The 20,331-nt window shown below is 59.4% G+C and overlaps 1 protein-coding gene across 3 annotated transcripts; it reads right to left on the bottom strand.

Annotated features, from left to right (window-relative positions):
- Positions 1-193: 193 nt before the first annotated feature.
- On the bottom strand, positions 194-13,383 carry CCHCR1 (coiled-coil alpha-helical rod protein 1). Of its 3 annotated transcripts, none has more exons than XM_075119585.1 (18): positions 13,240-13,383; positions 11,655-11,765; positions 10,810-11,048; positions 10,145-10,697; positions 9,815-9,936; positions 9,613-9,730; positions 9,349-9,459; positions 8,982-9,125; positions 4,646-4,756; positions 3,336-3,442; positions 2,854-2,966; positions 2,434-2,512; positions 2,061-2,185; positions 1,693-1,875; positions 1,154-1,255; positions 894-1,045; positions 629-764; positions 194-396 (listed from the first exon to the last, which is right to left on the bottom strand). In XM_075119585.1, exons 2-18 carry the CDS (start codon positions 11,721-11,723, stop codon positions 275-277), a joined length of 2,586 nt encoding a protein of 861 aa, XP_074975686.1. In that variant the 5' UTR covers positions 11,724-11,765; positions 13,240-13,383; the 3' UTR covers positions 194-274. The 3 variants fall into 3 exon arrangements, with proteins under 3 accessions (XP_074975686.1, XP_074975688.1, XP_074975687.1); XM_075119587.1 differs by having other exon boundaries at positions 8,982-9,107; XM_075119586.1 differs by lacking the exon at positions 13,240-13,383 and adding an exon at positions 12,694-12,749.
- Between the last annotated feature and the right edge of the window lie 6,948 nt (positions 13,384-20,331).

Raw genomic sequence — 20,331 nt, 5'->3', positions numbered from 1 at the left:
TAACAGCACCTGTGACGGGGGGGGTGTGTGACAAATCCACAGAAATGTGCGCAAACAAGGAATGGGGGAGCCAGGACTCCTGGGTTCTCTCCCCGGCTCTGGGAGGGGAGTGGGGTCTAGTGGTTAGAGGGGGGGGCGGGGCTGGGAGCCAGGACTCCTGGGTTCTACGACAGACTCAGCCACAAGAATGTGCTCGTGTTTAATGCAAACGATCTTTATTCCACATCTATGAAAACCAGCCGCCAGATGGGGGGGGCAGCTCCCCGCCCCCCCATCAGGGCGGCCCCTCCTCATCCTCGGCGCTGCCTTCCTCCTCTGGCGGCGTCTCCTCGTCCTCCTCCCGCAGGAGGGCCGTGCTGAGGCTCTGCAGGTCGTCCAGCACTGCAGCCAAGGTCTCTGTGGGGAGAGGGGGCTGGGAGATCAGTATGGGGGAGAGCTTAGCAGGTGAGGGTCGGGGGGCCATACTGGCTGGGTGGGGATCCTAGCAGGGGGGCCCCAGCAGGGAAACTCTGGGTGGGCCATCGCCCAGGCTGGAGGGACTTGCGTGGGGGGCCTCTGGGTGGGCCATGGCCTGGGCAGGGGGGTGTCTGGGTCAGATCCCGCCGGGGGACTGGAAGCAGGTCGGTACCTTTGGAGGGAGGCCGGGCTCCCCCTTTCCCCGGCGGTGGCTGCTGCCCGCTCCCTCCTGGCTCCCCTGGGTCCCGCTGGGCCGCCAGCCGGTTCCGCTTGTACTGGGCCAGGAGCCCCTCCTGCCGCAGGGTGGCCTGGGGGGAGAGGCGGGGTCAGGAAGGCGGGTGGGTGCGGTGCCCGGGGGGAGCCCAGGCCTGGGACAGCAGGGGCTGCGGCTAGGCACTGGGGGCTCCCACAGGGGCACCCCCCAACCCAGCACGTACCATCAGCAGGTTCTTGTCTCTCTCCAGCGCCTGGAGCCGCGCCCCCAGCCGGCCCGTCGCCTCCCGCTTGGCTTCCTCCTGCAGTCGCGCCAGCTCCTGGCTCCTGGCTTTGTCCCGGGCTGCCTGGCGCTCGGCCTGACGCAGGGCAACCACTGCGGGGAGAGGGCAGGTGAGGGGGCAGCGGGGGAGCAGTGGGGGGAGCCTGGGGCTGGGCTAGCTGGGGGTCAGGACTGAGGGGCGCTGGCGGGGGCGTCTCTCACCGGCCTTCGTGTGCTCCCTTCGGGCCTCGTTGAGCCTCTGCTCCAGCTCCGAGAGATCCCGACGCAGCCGGGCCTCCACCTCCGTCACCTTCTCCTGTAGGGCTGCGGGAAGGGGGGGCGAGGGGGTTAGCTCTGATTGCCGGGGGAGAGCGCCCCCTGCTGACCCCCACTGCTCCCCACAGCCCGGGGCCCCCTGCTGGTGCTCCCTGGCTCCCCCGCCCTGGTCCCCACAGCCCGGTGCCCCTTGCTGAGCCCCCCTCCACCCCCCCCACAGCCCAGCCGCCCCCGCCCTGCTCCCCGACACCCCCCACTGCTCCCACCCCAGTCCCTGCAGCCCAGCGCCCCCTGCTGCCACCCACCCCACTCCCCGCAGCCCCCCGCCGTGCCCCCGCCCCACTCCCCGCAGCATGGCGCCCCCCGCCGACCCACTCCCCACATGGCACCCCCCACTGCCCCCCTCCACGCAGCACGGCACCTTGCACTGACCCCCATCCCGCTCCCTGAAGCATGCCCTGCCCCCCAGCCCGCCCTCCCCGTACCTCTCTCATATTCATGCCGCAGCCCAGCCAGCTCCTGTCTCAGCCCCTCGGCCGCCTCCAGGCTCTCCTGCAGCTCCCGCTGCACCCCCTCCAGCTGCCCCTGCTGCCGCCGCCGCTCCCGCTCCGCCTCCTGCTTCAGCGCCCCCTGCAGGCTCCGCGTCGCCTCCCGCAGCTCCCGCTCCGCTGCGGCCAGATGGGAGACGGGACGGGTTTGTTATTAACCTGCCGGGACCTTGGGCACTCCCCGCTATGGCCAGGAGGGGCTGCACCCCAGCCGGGCACCCCAGCCAGCGGTGGGGAAAGACGGTCGGGTGCGGTTCCACCTGTGCCACCGGGGGCCGCCGTCGAGCTCGACCCGGCCCACGTACCTTTCTCCCGGGCTTCGGCCACCTGCTGCTCGAGGACCTGGGCCCCCTTCTTCAGCTCGGCCACCAGATGGTCCCGCTCCTGGTGCAGCAGGGCCAGCTCGGCCCGGAGAGCCTCGTAGGATGGGCTGGGAGGGAAGGGGGGAGCGAAAGGGTCAGACGGCCCCCTGTAGGGGTCCTGGCTCCCAGCCCCCCACTGCTCTAACCACTGGACCCCACTCCCCTCCCAGAGCTGGGGATGGAACCCAGGAGTCCTGGCTCTCAGCCCCCTCCCGCTCTAACCACTAGACCCCACTCCCTCGTGGCGCCCCTATAAGCGCTGTGCGATCAGCCGGTGCCTGTCCCCGGGGGTGGGGTGGGGCTGGAGAGGACTCACCCGTCGTTCTCCGACCCAGCGGCCTTGGGCTGCTCGTCTCTCTGCAGTCGAGCCAGGGCCACTTTACGAGACACCAGCCCTGCAACCGCACAGATGTAGAGTTATGGCCCAGAGATGCAGCCACCTATCGGGCGGGGCGGCTGGGAACAGCCCCACAGGGGTGCCGCACGGGGATCGCCCACCTGGCGCTGAAATGTAGCCACCTCTGGGGCGGGGCGGCTGGGCAAAAGCCGCACAGTGACTCTGCTCAAAAGTTTGGGACAGGAAGTGAAGGGGGATCGTGTATCCTGTTGAGACCCACGGAAGATCTGATCCAGGACACCGGGCTGGATGGGCCCATAGGTTTGTCCTGCGGCAGGCAGGACACCAGCGAAGATGGGCCCATCGTTTGGATTCACTGTTCCGGTTCGTCCCACTCACCTTGGATGGTGTCGACTCTCTTGGCGGCGAAGGTGACTCGGTTTCCCAGCCCTGCCAGGCTCGATGCGGCCGCCTTCAGCTCTGCCTCCTGCCCCCCAACCTGCTGGTGGAGCCTGCGGACAGGATGAGACCAAGGGTCAGAGGGCAGGACCTCCACACCCCGACCAATCACACACCTCGCGTCCCACCCGCTGGGCCTGTGACCCCAGAACCGGAGGATGAGGGGACAGCCGGGGACGTGACCTCAATCACACCAGCCCCAGGGGCTGATGGTCCACACAAGCCAAAACACTGCAGCAAAGGATTCTGGGTAGCAGGGGTGTGGCAGGAGCAGCCGGCTATAAGGTCACGCTAATGGGGGGACAAGATCAGAGCTAGGAATCCTGGATGGGGCCAGATCGGAGCTGGCGCCCCCTAGAGGGGAAAGGCCTCTACTCCCCAGAGGTCCCCCTGTTTGTCTGTAGAGCGCCCCCCAGCGGTACCTGCTCACGGTCTCCACAAGACCCCGCAAGGCACCCTCGGCCGCTTCCGCCCGGCGCTGGAGACGCTGCCCTGAGTCCTCCCAGTGAGACAGCTCGGCCCGGAGCGTCTGCAAGGGAGCAGAGCGCCAGTCCCAGCCAGCGCCCACCCCGGGTTGCCATTCCCCACCCCTCCGGAGCCAGCCAGCACCCGCCCTGGGGTGCCATTCCCCACCCCCAGCCCCGAACCAGCCAGTGCCTGCCCTGGGGTGCCATTCCCCACCCCCACACCAGCCAGTGCCTGCCCTGGGGTGCCATTCCCCCCACCCCAAGCCAGCCAGTGCCTTCCCCGGGGTGCCATTCCCCACCCCCCTGAGCCAGCTAGTGCCCGTCCCAGGGTGCCATTCCCCCCCCCCTCCCCGAGCCAGCCAGTCGCTGCCCCGGGGTGCCATTCCCCGCCCTCCCGAGCCAGCTAGTGCCCGTCCCAGGGTGCCATTCCCCCCCCCCCGAGCCAGCCAGTCGCTGCCCCGGGGTGCCATTCCTCGCCCTCCCGAGCCAGCTAGTGCCCGTCCCAGGGTGCCATTCTCCCCCCCCCCCCGAGCCAGCCAGTCGCTGCCCCGGGGTGCCATTCCCCGCCCTTCCGAGCCAGCTAGTGCCTGTCCCAGGGTGCCATTCCCCCCCCCCTCCCCGAGCCAGCCAGTCGCTGCCCCGGGGTGCCATTCCCCGCCCTCCCGAGCCAGCTAGTGCCCGTCCCAGGGTGCCATTCCCCCCCCCCCCCGAGCCAGCCAGTCGCTGCCCCGGGGTGCCATTCCTCGCCCTCCCGAGCCAGCTAGTGCCCGTCCCAGGGTGCCATTCTCCCCCCCCCCCCCCCGAGCCAGCCAGTCGCTGCCCCGGGGTTCCATTCCCCACCCTCCCGAGCCAGCCAGTGCCCGTCCCGGGGTGCCATTCCCCACTCCCTGAGCCAGCCAGTGCCCACCCCAGGGTGCCATTCCCCACTCCCTGAGCCAGCCACTCCCGGCCCTGGGGCCGGATGGGAGTCAGTGCCCCCTAGAGGGGAAAAGCCCCACTCCCCGCCCTCTTGAGCCAGCTAGTGCCCGTCCTAGGGTGCCATTCCCGCCCTCCCACCCCCGAGCCAGCCAGTCGCTGCCCCGGGGTGCCATTCCCCGCCCTCCCGAGCCAGCCATTCCCCACCCCCCTGAGCCAGCCAGTGCCCGCCCCGGGGTACCATTCCCCACTCCCTGAGCCAGCCAGTCCCGGCCCTGGGGCCGGATGGGAGTCAGTGCCCCCTAGAGGGGAAAAGCCCCACTCCCCGCCCTCCCGAGCCAGGACCAAACCTTGTTGTTCACTCGTTCCATATCGGCCTCAGCTGTCTTATCCTGAAGGCTGTGAAGCAGCAGCGCCACCTTCTGGTCCCTCGACTCCACTTCACCTTGCAGCTCTGAGACCTACAGAGAGGGGGGATAGAACTGCTCCTGGGGGGATTCTGCGCACCTGCAGACGTGCAGAATCCCTCTGTCTCGCATCATTGTGTATTTTCCCTGCATAAAACACATTTTGCCTGAGAGTGCTGCGGTTCTGCCTTTTGCCCCCCGAGGGCGCTGTGGCACCAGAAGAGCCAGCAGCGTTCCTGAGACTTTGAAAGCGGACGACAGCTTGAGTGCAAGTGACCACGGAACAAGAGAGTTCATGATTCTAGGGAATGGCAGGAGGGAGAACAGCGAATAAAGACAGTGGATCTCAAGAAGGCAGACGTTAGCAAACTCAGGGAGTTGGTAGGGAAGATCCCATGGGAAGCAAGTCTAAGGGGAAAAACAACTGAAGACAGTTGGCAGTTTTTCAAAAAGACATTATTAAGGGCACAAGAGCAAACTATCCCGCTGCGTAGGAAAGATAGGAAATACGGCAAGAGACCACCCTGGCTTCCCCAGGAGATCTTCAATGATCTAAAACTCAAAAAAGAGTCCTGCAAAAAGTGGAAACTAGGTCAAATTACAAAGGACGAATATAAACAAACAACACAAGTCCGTAGGCACAAAACTAGAAAGGCCAAGGCACAAAACGAGACTAAACTAGCTAGAGACATAAAGGGTAAGAAGAGAACATTCTACAAATACATTAGAAGCAAGAGGAAGATCAAGGACAGGGTCGGCCAGTTACTCAATGAGAGGGGAAAAATAATAACAGAAAATGTGGAAATGGCAGAGGTGCATAATGACTTCTTTGTTTCGGTTTTCACCAAGAAGGTTGGTGGCGATTGGACGTCTAACGTAGTGAATGTCAGTGAAAATAAGGTAGGATCAGAGGCAAAAATAAGGAAAGAACAAGTTAAAAATTACTTGGACAAGTTAGATGTCTTCAAGTCACCAGGGCCTGATTAAATGCATCCTAGAATACTCAAGGAACTAACTGAGGAGATATCCGATCCATTAGCAATTATCTTTGAGAAGTCATAGAAGACAGGAGAGATTCCAGAAGACTGGAAAACGGCAAATATAGTGCCCATCTATAAAAAGGGAAATAAGGACAATCTGGGGAATTACAGACCAGACAGCTTAACTTCTGTACCTGGAAAGATAACGGAGCAAATAATTAAGCAATCAATTTGCAAACACCTAAATGATAATAAGGTGATAAGTAACAGCCAGCATGGATTTGTAAAGAACAAAGCGTGTCAAACCAACCTCATAGCTTGTTACCCTGTCAAAGAAAGTTTTGTGGATGGGGGGAAGCGGTAGACATGGAATATCTTGACTTTAGTAAAGCTTTTGATACTGTCTTACATGACCTTCTCATAAACAAACAAGGGAAATGCAACCTAGGTGGAGCTACTATAAGGTGGGTGCAGAACTGGTTCGAAAACTGTTCCCAGAGAGTAGTTATCAGTGGTTCACACTCATGCTGGAAGGGCATCACAAGTGGGGTCCCGCAGGGATCGGTTCTGGGTCCGGTTCTGTCCAATATCTTCATCAGTGATTTATATAGTGGCACAGAGAGTACTCTTATAAAGTTTGCAGATGATACCAAGCTGGGAGGGGTTGCAAGTGTTTTGGAGAAAAGGATTATAATTCAAAATGATCTGGACAAACTGGAGAAACTGTCTGAAGCAAACAGTATGAAATACAATAAGAACAAATGCAAAACACTCCACTTAGGAAGGAACAATCAGTTGCACACATAGAGAATGGGAAAAGACGGCCTAGGAAGGAGTACTGCGGAAAAGGATCTGGGGGTCATAGTGGACCACAAGCTAAATATGAGTCAACAGTGTAACACTGTTGCAAAAAAAGCAAACATCATTCTCGGATGTATTAGCAGGAGTGTTGTAAGCAAGACATGAGAAGTAATTCTTCTCCTCTACTCCCTGTTGATTAGGCTTCAACTGGAGTATTGTGTCCAGTTCTGTGTGCCACATTTCAGGAGAGATGTGGACAGATTGGAGAAAATTCCAGAGAAGAGCAACAAAAATGATGAAAGGTCTAGAAAACATGACCTCTGAGGGAAGATAGAAAACACTGGGTTTGTTTAGTCTGGAGAAGAGAAGACTGAGAGAGGACATGAGAACAGTTTTCAAATATGTAAAGGGTTACAAGGAGGAGGGAGAAGAACTGTTCTTAACCTCTGAGGACAGGACAAGCAGCAATGGGTTTCAATTGCAGCCAGGGCGGTTTAGTGGGACATTAGGAAAAACTCCCTAACTGTCAGGGTGGTCAGGCACTGGAATAAATTGCCTAGGGAGGTTGTGGAATCGCCATCACTGGGGATGTTTAAGAGCAGGTTGGACACACACCTGTCAGGGACGGTCTAGATAATACTGGGTCGTGCCGTGAGCGCAGGGGACTGGACTAGGGACCTCTCCAGGTCCCCGCCAGGTCTAGGAGTCTATGCTGCGTCCTAGCGCCACAGCGGCCTCTGGTGGGCAAACTGCGGAACTGCAGCACTTCTTCGGCAAAATGTATTTTATGTGGGAAAATACAAAATTCGATGCCCCGTGGTGCAGGGTCCCCCCGGAGTGGAGCTGATCACAGCACCCTGCCCACGGAGCCAGGTTAGGACAGAGCGGGGCACACAGGGCTGCTGGGGGAGTCACAGACTGGGGTTCAGAATGGCTAGTGGGCAGGGACGGCGCCGAGCCTGGGGACGGGGGGCTGCAGAGACCCACGGGGATGCGGGGTGCAGGGACACGGGCAGACGTGCCTGACTCAATGGGAGAGGTTTGGGGTCAGCCAGGGTCTGCATGGGGGAGGCTTCCCAATTCCCTAACAATCCTCCCCCTCTCCCCCCCCCGAAAGAAAAACCTCCCACCCACACCCAGCACCCTCCAGGCTCCTTCCCTCTCCCTCAGCTCCTTTTATCTTCATAAATGATCTGGAGGATGGTGTGGATTGCACTCTCAGCAAATTTGCGGATGATACTAAACTGGGAGGAGTGGTAGATACGCTGGAGGGGAGGGATAGGATACAGAAAGACCTAGACAAATTGGAGGATTGGGCCAAAAGAAATCTGATGAGGTTCAATAAGGATAAGTGCAGGGTCCTGCACTTAGGACGGAAGAACCCAATGCACAGCTACAGACTAGGGACCGAATGGCTAGGCAGCAGTTCTGCGGAAAAGGACCTAGGGGTGACAGTGGACGAGAAGCTGGATATGAGTCAGCAGTGTGCCCTTGTTGCCAAGAAGGCCAATGGCATTTTGGGATGTATAAGTAGGGGCATAGCGAGCAGATCGAGGGATGTGATCGCTCCCCTCTATTCGACATTGGTGAGGCCTCATCTGGAGTACTGTGTCCAGTTTTGGGCCCCACACTTCTAGAAGGATGTGGATAAATTGGAGAGAGTCCAGCGAAGGGCAACAAAAATGATTAGGGGACTGGAACACATGAGTTATGAGGAGAGGCTGAGGGAGCTGGGATTGTTTAGCCTGCAGAAGAGAAGAATGAGGGGGGATTTGATAGCTGCTTTCAACTACCTGAAAGGGGGTTCCAAAGAGGATGGCTCTAGACTGTTCTCAATGGTAGCAGATGACAGAACGAGGAGTAATGGTCTCAAGTTGCAGTGGGGGAGGTTTAGATTGGATATTAGGAAAAACTTTTTCACTAAGAGGGTGGTGAAACACTGGAATGCGTTACCTAGGGAGGTGGTAGAATCTCCTTCCTTAGAGGTTTTTAAGGTCAGGCTTGACAAAGCCCTGGCTGGGATGATTTAACTGGGAATTGGTCCTGCTTTGAGCAGGGGGTTGGACTAGATGACCTTCTGGGGTCCCTTCCAACCCTGATATTCTATGATTCCTCCGTTACCCCTGACGCCTCCAAGCCTTTGCACTGCTTCTGACGGGTGCAGGAAATACACAAAGTTGTGTACTAACACGCCTCGTAAGGAATCTATTTGTCAAAACAGAATGACCAGCTTCTTCTTTTGGTTGGTCTGTATTGTTACAGACATACTCACTGGGAGATAGTTCGAAATAAATGACCAAACTAATTGTAACTGGCATGATTCTATTGTGCTATTTTGACAAATCAAATGTGCAGAATTTTGGAGAATTTTCAAATATGATGTGCAGAATTTTAAAATTTTGGTGCAGAATTCTCCCAGGAGTATAGAACCCAGGAGTCCGGGCTCCCAGCTCCCCGCTCCCAGCACTAGATCCCGCTCCCCTGCGGCAGGCCCTCACCTTCCTCTGGAGCAGGTTGGTGGCGTCCGCGTGGCCGAGCTCCTGGGATCTGAGCTGCACCATGAGGGCAAAGACCTTCTCCCGCCAGCGGCTCAGCAGGGACTGGCTCTTCTGGGCTGGCTCGGGCTGCAGGGGGTCACAGGGCTGGAGGGAGACATTCGTTCAACACCAGGCTACAGCGCTGCCCCCCTACAGCACAGCGCCTCCTAGTGCCGCCCTGGGGAACTGGGCCCGCCATGGGCGTCAGGGGAGAGCGCCCCCTGCTGAGCCCCCGCCCCACAACACAGCACCCCCTTTGCCGGCCTGGGGAACTGGGCCAGCCCTGGATGCCGGAGAAAGCGAGCCAGCAGTGCCAGGGGGCCGTTACCTTCCTGGTCAGCTCCAGCTCCTGCAGGGCCAGGATGTCGCTGAGCGAGGCCAGTCTGAGCCGCAGCAGCTCTGCCGTCGTCCTCAGGGCGTCGCGCTCCCCTTCTAGGCGCTGGGGGTAAGGGGAGGGTGTGAGCGCCCCCAGCTGGGGATCAGTCCTGTCCCCCACCCCCATGTGCGTCAGCGCCCCCTGAAGGGGGGGAATCAGTCCTGCCCCCTGCAGGACACAATAGGAACTGCCCGTGTGTAGCTCGCCCCTCCTCACCTGCACCTGGCCAAGCAGCAGCTGCCTCTCGGGGCCCAGCCCGCTCCCCTGCTCTCCCACATAGGTCCGTAGCTGCTGCAGCAGGGCCTGCTGGGAGGCCAGCTCCGCCTGGGCCGTGCTGCGGGGGGAGAAAGCAGGGGGTTGACACATGGGGATGGGGGCTTCCTGCCTCCAGGGGGCGCCATCCTCCGGCTGTTCCTACCTGAGCTGCTCCTGCAGGCTCTGGCGCTCCCGTCCCCTGGCCTCCAGCTCCTGCTCCAGCTGCAGGGCCCGCTGCTGCAGGGAGCCAACTTCAGCCCCATGGGCCACGCAGAGACGGGAGAGCTGGGGGGAGAGAGGGGACCTGGGTGGGAAGAAACCCAGGAGTCCTGGCTCCCAGCCCCCCCTGCTCTAACCACTAGACCCCCCTCTCCTCCCAGAGCTGGGGAGAGAACCCAGGAGCCCTGGCTCCCTGCCCTAACCCACCAGACCCCACTCCCTTCCCAGAGCTGGGACAGAACCCAGGAGTCCTGGCTCCCAGCTCCCCACTCACCTCGGCCTGGTGCTCCCCCAGCGCCCCCTGCAGGCGCTCTGTTGCCCTCTGGGTCTGGGCCTTCCCTTCCTCCAGCGCCGCCTGCAGCTCCCGCCGCGCCAGCACCAGCTCCTGCTGGTGCTGCTCAGTGGCCACCGCTCGCTCTGCCCTCAGGGCGTCGGCTTCTGCTTGGCCACACCTCCTCTGCTCTTCTAGCTCCGCCCTCAGGACATTAGTTTCTGCTTGGCCACGCCTCCTCAACTCTTCCAGCTCTGCCTTCAGGGCAGTAGCTTCTGCCTGGCCACACCTCTTCTGCTCCTCTAGCTCCGCCCTCAGGGCCTCCCCCTCAGCCTGGCTCCTCCCCCTCAGCTGCTCCAGCTCCCCCTGCAGGCAGGCCACGGTGCTCTCCCTGGCAGCCACCATGGCCTCCTGCTGGAGAACGGCAGTTCGGAGCCCAGCTAGCTCCGCCTCCAGCCGCTGGATCTCGTGGAGCTGGTGGGAAATGAGCTCGGCCTGCTGGGATATGGCCAGGGCATGATGGGCAGCTGGGGGCTCCGCCTCCCTGTCCAGGGACCTGCAGGGGAAGGAGACATGGAGCCTTTCACCTCTAGGGCGCACCTGCTCCCATCTGGCCCCAGCGTGGGGACTGGCTGGATCGGGGCAGGAGGAGGAATGGGGTCTTTTACCTGCTCCACACTCCAGGCTCCTCCAGCTCCGCTCCTGCCCTCCCCCTGGGTGCCCTAGCGCCCCCTGCTGTCCATCTTTGCAGCTCATCTCGGAGGCGCTGGTTCTCCTGCCTCAGCTCCCTGAGCTCCTGGGGCTGCCAGCAGGGGGGCCCTGCCCTCCAGGAAGCTGTTCCAGAAGCAACCAGGGGAGGCGCCGACCGGCTCTGGAAATGCGAGGGAGGAATCAGCCCCCTAGGACCAGGCATCCGGAACAGCAATTCGTAGGGCTCATCCCTAGGGGGCTGGAGATGGGGAATGGGACCCAGACATTCGGGATGGCAGTGCAGGGTGCTCACCCCTAGAGGGGCAGAGACCAGGACATAGAATCATAGAATATCAGGGTTGGAAGGGACCTCAGGAGGTTCTAGACCAACCCCCTGCCCAGAGCAGGACCAATCCCCAACTAACTCATCCCAGCCAGGGCTTTGTCAAGCCTGACCTTAAAAACCTCTAAGGAAGGAGATTCCACCACCTCCCTGGGTAACGCATTCCTGTGCTTCACCACCCTCCTAGTGAAAAAGTTTTTCCTAATATCCAACCTAGACCTCCCCCACTGCAACTTGAGACCATTACCCCTTGTCCTGTCATCTGCTACCCCTGAGAACACTCTAGATCAATCCTCTTTGGAACCCCGTCAGATAGTTGAAAGCAGCTATCAAATCCCCCCTCACTCTTCTCTTCCGCAGACTAAACAACCCCAGTTCCCTCAGCCTCTCCTCATAAGTCATGTGGAATGGGACTCAGGCATCCGGGATGACAGTGCATGGTGCGGGGCTTAGGGGACTCTCAGAGCTGTGGATGTTACCGGTGGGTCTGGGGGCTCCAAAGACGGCCGGCGGGTCCAGGTGACCCCTGGACTCTTCCCTTTTGTCCATTGTTCCGGGGGTGGCCAGACGACTCTCCGTCCCGTCCTGTCCCTAGGGGGGAACAGCCTGGCTCATCTCTCTCCCCTGGCCTTGTGCAGGGCCGGTGCAACCACAAGGCGAACTAGGCGGTCGCCTAGGGCGCCAAGTAGTTGGGGGCGGCCAAAGGCATGCTCCGGGGAGGCGGGGGAGCGGAGGGGAGCTGGGGCAGGGGGGCGCGGGGAGGGCCGCCTTCCAGCAAGTAACAGGGGGGTGGCAGGGTGGCGCACAGGGGAACAGCTCCCTGCCCCAGGTCACCTCTGCTCCGCCTCCTCCTCTGAGCGCGCTGCACTGCTCAGTTGATTGGCGCCGCCAGCCTGGGAGGCGGAGAAGCGGTGATGGTGGGGTGCTCGGGGAGGAGGCGGAGCAGAGGTGAGCTGGGGCAGGGAGCTGCCGCACGGCTCCCTGGACCGAGGGGGGGAGTTGCTGCATGGCTCCCCGAGGAGAGAGGGGGCGGCGGGGAGCCTCAGGACAGAGTGGGGCGCGGGGAGCTGCCATGGGGGGCGCTTCAGGGCGGGGGGGTGGAGAGCTGCCACAGGGGGGGCACCTCAGGGCAGGGGGGGGGCAAGGAGCTGCTGCAGGGGGGGCACCTCAGGGCAGGGGGGGGGGTGCAAGGTGGAAGTTTCGCCTAGGGCGCAAAACATCCTTGCACCGCCCCGGCCTCGTGCCCACGTTCCCCGCCAGCCCACATCTGATGCCGTCTGCGGATTTAGGATAGACCCTACGATAACGTCCCGAGCCATCGCACAGCAAACAAGGCAGCTCCTTCCCCTCCCACACCCCCCTTCAGGGCCCACGTTCTCCCTTGATCCCGCCAGGCTCCCTTGCCTCTCACTCGCCACCTGCCCCTCCTGCTCCCCTCAAGTCCCCCCTCCCCACCTGTCCCCCACCATCCCCTTCCCCCCTGACCCCACTCCCATCCCCCGATCCTCCACAGCCTCACCTGCCCCCTTTCCCTCCGCCCAGCGCCGCTTGTCCCCCCCCCCCCCGCGCAGAGCACGCCGGGAGTCTGGTCCCCCCCGCCCCGCGCAGAGCACGCCGGGAGTCTGGTCGCCGCGCAGGGCACGCCGGGAGTCTGGTCTCCCCCCCCCCCGCCCCGCGCAGGGCACGCCGGGAGTCTGGTCCCCCCCACCCCACGCAGGGCACGCCGGGAGTCTGGTCCCAGCCCCCGCGCAGGGCACGCCGGGAGTCTGGTCGTCCCCCCCCCCGCGCAGGGCACGCCGGGAGTCTGGTCCCCCCCGCCCCGCGCAGGGCACGCCGGGAGTCTGGTCCCCCCCGCCCCGCGCAGAGCACGCCGGGAGTCTGGTCGCCGCGCAGGGCACGCCGGGAGTCTGGTCCCCCCCGCCCCGCGCAGGGCACGCCGGGAGTCTGGTCCCCCCCGCCCCGCGCAGGGCACGCCGGGAGTCTGGTCCCAGCCCCCGCGCAGGGCACGCCGGGAGTCTGGTCGCCGCGCAGGGCACGCCGGGAGTCCGGTCCCCGCGCTCCCCACCTGCCCGCGACCGGCTCACTCCGGCTCCCCGCACCCGCAGCGCTCTCGGGAAACGTCGCGAGACCAACCGCCCCGCGCGCCCCGGATCCGCAGGAACCCGAACCGGCCATTCGGCGGGCAGCGGGGCGGGGCCAGCGCGGGGCACGCCCTTTTGCCGAGCTAACCAATCAACATCGAGAGAGTGGAGTCGGTGGGGGGAACGTACGCCCACAGGCTTCAATGACCAATCAGTGGTGAGAATGGGATACAGAGTATCCGCCCCTAAGGCGTGTTGACCAATCAGAGCTGTAGGAAGCGAGAAAGGTCAGAAGGACACGCCCCCCGCGGAGCTGACTGATCGTAGCTCAGGGCGGTGGGGTGACGCCCCGCTTGAGTCAACCAATCGCAGCACGGAAACGGGGGCGGGACACATGAAATGGGCCAATTAGAGCTGGGAGAGGTGAGACTCGGGAGTAGGCGGACACGCCCTCCACGGAGCTGACCAATCAGAGCTCAGTGAGAGAACGACTCCAGGGGGCGGTTCTGGGCTCCCAGCGAGGGGCGCCCCCGAGGCGGGAGGGTTTAGGGGGTGGGGGCCGCGTCCCGGACTCCTGGGTCCCAGCGAGGGGAGCCCCCGAGGCGGGGGGCGCGTCCCGGACTCCTGGGTCCCAGCGAGGGGCGCCCCCGAGGCGGGAGGGGACGCGTCCCGGACTCCTGGGTCCCAGCGAGGGGAGCCCCCGAGGCGGGAGGGTTTAGGGTGCGGGGCGCGTCCCGGACTCCTGGGTCCCAGCGAGGGGAGTCCCCGAGGCGGGGGACGCGTCCCGGACTCCTGGGTCCCAGCGAGGGGCGCCCCCGAGGCGGGGGTCGCGTCCCGGACTCCTGGGTCCCAGCGAGGGGCGCCCCCGAGGCGGGAGGGTTCGGGGGCGTGGCGCGTTCCGGACTCCTGGGTCCCAGCAAGTGATTTGAAGTGATGTATGTTTCTGGTGATGCCATTTCCCACTGCCACTGTTCTCTCACAAACAGTTCCTGTCATGGCATTAGCCTCCATAATGGCAACTACGGCACCATCTGTCTTCCCGATTTGGTGTTTGGTAGGCTTTACCGCCCCCACTCGACTTTCCCATCGTGTGGCACTCAGTGGTTTCAGTGTCAGAGAGGATGTTCCCAGATGTTGCTTCAAAATTTGCCATCCATGAGTTGATGCAGAGAAAAATACATCGATGCTTTGAAATTAGCAAATTCAGCAGCCTCACTAGAAGCTGATCATAGAATCATAGAATATCAGGGTTGGAAGGGACCCCAGAAGGTCATCTAGTCCAACCCCCTGCTCGAAGCAGGACCAATTCCCAGTTAAATCATCCCAGCCAGGGCTTTGTCAAGCCTGACCTTAAAAACCTCTAAGGAAGGAGATTCTACCACCTCCCTAGGTAACGCATTCCAGTGTTTCACCATCTGATGCTGCATCACTGACCACCAAGTTCAATGAATGAAAACTACATGGGACAAAAAAACCTCAAGGGTTTAACTCTCGGATCCTTGTCTGCATTGCTCTGTTCTTTCCTCTCATGTTGGCACCATTATCGTAGCCCTGACCTCTCACGTCAGTGATCGCAATTCCCGTCTCTTCCAGCTTTTTAAGAAGCACATTTGTCATACCAGCTCCTGTAGTATCATCAGTGTTGATAAATTCTAGAAAATGCTCTCTGAGAGTCACCATTGCCGGGACATTTTCACTAGGTTCTGTTACAAAACGCACTATTAAAGTCATTTGTTCCGCATGGCTGATGTCAGGTGTGCAGTCCAGAATAACAGAGTAATATCTTGCTGACTTCAGATCTGCCGCAATCTTCTGTTTGATTTTTGTTGTCAGTAACTGGATGATCTCATTTTGAATGGTTTTTCCAAGGGAGTGGTGTGTGTACATTTCTTGGGAGGTGACTCTTTTTAGATGCTCCTGGAGTCCAGCATCAAACTCAGCCATCAGCTCCACAGTTTTAAGGAAATTTCCATTGTTTGGCACATACAGCTGATCTGAAGTGCCACGCAGGGCTAGGTTTTGGGTAGCAAGCAGTCTTACAATGGCCATGAGCCTTTTCAGAACATTTTGCCAGCAAAGAGACTCTGATGCAATCTTCTCTTGATGCTGATCATCTATGGTGGCCTTTAAACCTCAGTCTCATCTCAAGCTCTTTCCACCGATGGAATGCTCTCTGGTGATTTGCTGCCTTCTCATGGCATGCCAGATTTCTAGCTAGATTTTTCCAGTCCTTTGTTCCTGTAGAACCCAATGTGGCTGGAACATTAGACTGGAAGAGTTTGCAACGAAATCAGTATGCAGCATTCTGGGTTTTTGAGTGCATAAGCCATGGCCTGTCCGCTTTGTCCCCATTGGGGATTTCACGCCAGTAATGTGTTGGATGGAAACTTCTATTTTCATTGTCTTTGGGGAACATAAAGTTTTTCACTTGCTGTGGCCCATGCAGTACAAGGAAGTCCCTCGGGCTACTGCTCAGGGGGGTCCACAGTCCTGGATCATCTCAACTTAAGGAACTAAACTCAGCAGCAGCTGTTTTTTGCGCCTCCACCACCCTCTCCTCTGATCTACGCTTTTCTTCAGGACTGTGCATGGCTACATCCATTTGAGATGGAGATATGGATGCTGCAGTAGCTGCCCCATCACCTGCACTGTGACTAACTGGAAGATCAGGCCTCTCCTCACCACTCACATCCTCACTGGGGCCGAAAGGCTCACCGGGAACATTTGTGTCCGTGTATCTCAGGAGAGCTCCTTCCTGCTTAGACAGAAAAGCTTCCTTTGCTGGCTTTCTTTTTCTGAATGTTGCCCCCGAGGGGTGTTTTCTTCTTTCACTCATGGCTGCTGTTCTGTGCCAGCTAGAGTGGCTCTCAACACTCAGTTGAAGGGGACCAATAAGCAGGCTGGTAGCAGGGCCTAAGTGAAGGAAGAGATCAGCGTCTTAAGGGCCTAACAGGCTCCTACTAGTCCAGTTGATGGCCTGTTCCCTTCAAGTAGGTTCAGGGAAGCAGCAGGATACAGGAAGCTCTCTGAGAAGCTGGTGTTAATCAATGCAGGCTCCTGGGGAGCTAGAGAGGTACATAAGAGGCTCCTCCTCCTCTCTCTCCCTGCAGCTCCTGCTGCTTTCGGTTATTCCCTCTCCCCTTTTCTCCTGCCTGCCTGTTCTGTCTCTTATGCCTTCCTCCCTCCAGCCCAGCACTCCCCCATCTCTGTGCAAAGACAATACAGATGCACCAGCAGCAGACACAATTTTCTAGACTCTGGGTCCTAGTGGCGCCCCCCGCCCAGTCTCATGGTAAGGCCAGCCCTTCCAGGGCGAAGTCTGCCTTCACCACCCCAATAGGGCTCTCCGAGTTCCTGGTCCTGCCTTTCAGCCTCGAGGGGGCACCTGCCACCTTCCAGCGCCTGGTGGATCAGTTGCTAAGGGGGACGGAGGACTTTGCTCTAGCGTATATTGACGATCTCTGTGTCTTTAGCCAGACCTGGAAGGACCATGTGTCCCAGGTGAAGAGGGGGCTGGGTTGCCTCCAGGATGCAGGACTGACCATAAAAGCTGGAAAGTGCAAAGTGGGGATGGTAGAGGTGTCATACCTGGGCCACAAGGTGGGGAGCGGCCACATGAAGCTGGAGCCGGCCAAAGTGGAGGCAATCAAGGACTGGCCCGCTCCCCAGACTAAGAAGCAGGTCCAGGCTCTCATTGGGATGGTGGGATACGACTGGAGGTTTGTGCCCCACTTTAGCTCCCTGGCAGCTCCCCTTACGAAGCTTTGTAGGAAGGGAAAGCTGGACAAGGTGGTCGGGACCGAACAGCTGAAGGGGGCACTTATCCAAAACCCGGTGCTGGTAAACCCAGATTTTAACAAACCCTTCCTGGTGTTCACCGACGCCTCAGACTGGGGGCTGGGTGCGGTGCTGATGCAAACTGATACTAACGGGGAGAGACACCCTATTGTGTATCTGAGCGAGAAGCTGCTGCCCCGGGAGCAGCACTGTGCGGCCACGGAGAAGGAACGCCTGGCCCTGGTGTGGGCCCTTAAAAAGCTTCAGCCGTATGTATTTGGGTGGCGCGTCACTGTGTACACCGACCATTCACCCCTGACGTGGCTGCACCAAATGAAAGGGGCTAATGCCAAGCTGCTGAGACGGAGCCTGCTCCTTCAGCGTTATGACACCCACCGGCGGCTCCCCACCCCAGCTCACCTCTGCTCCGCCTTCTCTTGTATGTGTCACGTCCTCACTTCTCCCCCTAGCTCCCAGTGCTTCCTGCCGCAAAACAGCTGTTTCGCGGTGCCAAGTGCTGGGAGGGAGCGGGGAGGGGAACGCGGCGCGCTCGGGGAAGAGGCCGGGCTGCGGCGGGGATTTGGGGAAGGAGTTGGGGTGGAGGAGGGGGTGGAGTTGGGGCAGGGAATTTGGGGAAGGGGTTGGGATGGAGGCGGGGCAGGGCGGGGTGGGGGTCGAGCACCCACCGGCACCAGGAAAAGTTGATGCCTATGGGTCCATGTGAGGAGGAGTGCCAATGTTATAGATGACGCTTTATCATGGAGGGGGGGCCCTGAACTTCCCCAGGCCACTGGCTGAGTGACCCCGCTCAGTTCAGACTCGAAGGAGGAGAGATGTGATGAAGTGTGTGGGGGGGTTCTCGTTTTTTCCTTGTTTTTCCAATGGTTTGCATGCAGAGGGGGTAGGACTCAGTTTCCCTGGGCGTTATTGGTTTAACGAGGTGATGGGAGAGGGAGTTGGTTGTTACAGGGGACTGGCGACGGAACTTGGGACCCCGGCCAATGGCCTGGAGAATGGCGACCCCAGCGTCTGGTGACCCGGTGGCCCAGCTCAGGAGTCGCAGCCGGGTCCGGCCAGTGGGAGGACAATGGGCTGTGAAGAGAGGACCCCAGTGACCTGGCCAGCCGGTTCCAGCCAGGGGGGGCCAGAGGACAGAAGAGGGGAGAGGGGACCCAGGTGACTCTGTTTACTTGGACAGAAGACAATGGACAGAGGGGGGCTTGGGGGAGGTGATCTCAGATGCCCAGCTGGGAAGCAGGGGAGCTCTGGGCTGGAGAAAGGGGGCAGGCAGAGCCCACCTGGATGCAGGGGAGACTTGGAGGTGCTGTGCTGAGGGAGGCCAGGCCTGAGGGCCCTGAGTTTCCTGTGCGAGGTTCAGACGCTCAATAAACCCCCCGTGTTACGCTGGCTGAGAGTCGCTCTGGTCTAGAGAACCGGGGGGCATCATTCCCTCTGGGTGTGAGGCCCTGGGGGTCCGGAGCACGTGGACTCCCTGAGGGGGCCCACAGCGAGAGACAGGCGTGCTAAGGCTCAGAGAGGTGCGGTTCCAGGAGGTGGAGGGGCTTAGCCCCCGAGAGAGAGCGGACCCCCGAGAAGGGCTGTCTCACTGAAGGGGGTTCCCGCACGGGGCCAAGAGTAGGCACGGCCTGTGAGTCCGTGACACTCGTATCAGACGAGAGGTTGTCTCTGGCAAGATACTGGAGAGAGGACGTGCCCACCCAAGCCTGCGGCTGCACAGTGACCTTTTTAAAACGCCGGCTGCCACGTTTGCCGTCACGTTGCCCATTATGGTCTCCTCCGCCACGGCGAGAGGAACGGAGATCTGTTATAATCCCCAACCAGTCCCTCCTCGCCGACCCCACAATCTGCCTGCCTGGGTTTGACCTGCCCGGGCGCCAATGGTCCCTGTTGAACAGGTTTTGGACTGGGTAAGGTCTCCATGCCAACCAGCATCCCTGGGGCCTTCGTGACAGCCCTTTGTGCAAAGGTGAAACACAGACGATGACGCGCGCGGTCGAGGAATGCCTGCTGACTCGGGTCAGCGGTGGCCTAGAAGAACTGCATCACACCACTGAAGATGCCACCGCTTGGCTAGACGACTATGTACACGCTAAATAAAAATTTGGGTGTGAGTATCAAAGAAATGTTAATTAGACTAGCAATCGCTAACATCCATTTGTAGTGATAAGGATCCAGGGTAGATACTTAATGTACGTGTCTGTTGACCTACATCCTGTGGGAAGTGTGTCACTGTAAGCAAATTAGTTGGTAGTTACTAAATCCTTTTCATGTCTTAACACGCTATATTACTGAACTCAATTGTCTCCAAGATCAAAAGGGATGGTTAGCATTTAGATGAAGCTTGGGAAGTAATAATGTTATTGTCCTCATCTCTTTGAAACTTGTGATTCCACATTGTGAACCAACTGGAAACCATCTTGGTAGTTTAAAGGGCTGTAACTAAGGGCATTATCTTTGAATCACCCATTGAATAAGGATCACAGAGTATCGGTGTTTGTTCTCATCAAATCCCACTTGGTGAAGTTGCCTGGCAGCTTGCCAGCCTGCTTCAGCTACAAAAGAGAGACCCTGGGCCTGATCCTGCCAACTCTACTCTGCTGAATTTTAAACAGGGACAGTTTAAGCCACGGGAATGAGATCCCCAAGTGATTACCTGAATGCCCTGGAAAGACACTAAATCTAAATGGTCATTTGGCCTTTTCATAGAATATCAGGGTTAGAAGGGACCTCAGGAGGTCATCTAGTCCAACCTGCTGCTCAAAGCAGGGCCAGTCCCCAATTTTTGCCCCAGATCCCTAAATGGCCTCCTCAAGGATTGAACTCACAACCCTGGGTTTAGCAGGCCAGTGCTCAAACCACTGAGCTCTCCCTCCCCCTCCAGAAAGGCTCTTGCAAACTAGCAGAAGGACCATCTCTGCTCTGATCCTGATCTACAGACTCTCTAACTCAATTGTAATTTATACGATTCTTTTAACCATTTACTAACTCTCTTCTTTTCCTTTTTATTAATAAACCTTTCGTTTTTAGTTACTAAGGGGATTGGCTGCAATGTGATTTTTGGGAAAGATCTAAATTATGTATTGACCTGAGGACAGTGGCTTTTGGCTCGGAAGAACTTTATGTGTGACTTCTGATTTTAGTAATCATTTATTACTAAAAAGACCAGTTTGGGTGGACAAGCCAGGAGCTGGAATGCCGAAAGGGGACTGTGCTTTAGCTTCCTGCTAACCAGTGTGGGGATACAAGAGCTCATTTTGTTACTGTTTTGGTGAATCTAA

Source organism: Caretta caretta, chromosome 14 (genome assembly GCF_965140235.1).
Source record: "Caretta caretta isolate rCarCar2 chromosome 14, rCarCar1.hap1, whole genome shotgun sequence".
Lineage (NCBI taxonomy): Eukaryota > Metazoa > Chordata > Testudines > Cheloniidae > Caretta > Caretta caretta.
Note: the sequence above shows the minus strand (reverse complement) of the source record. Positions and strands in the feature narration are given on the sequence as shown.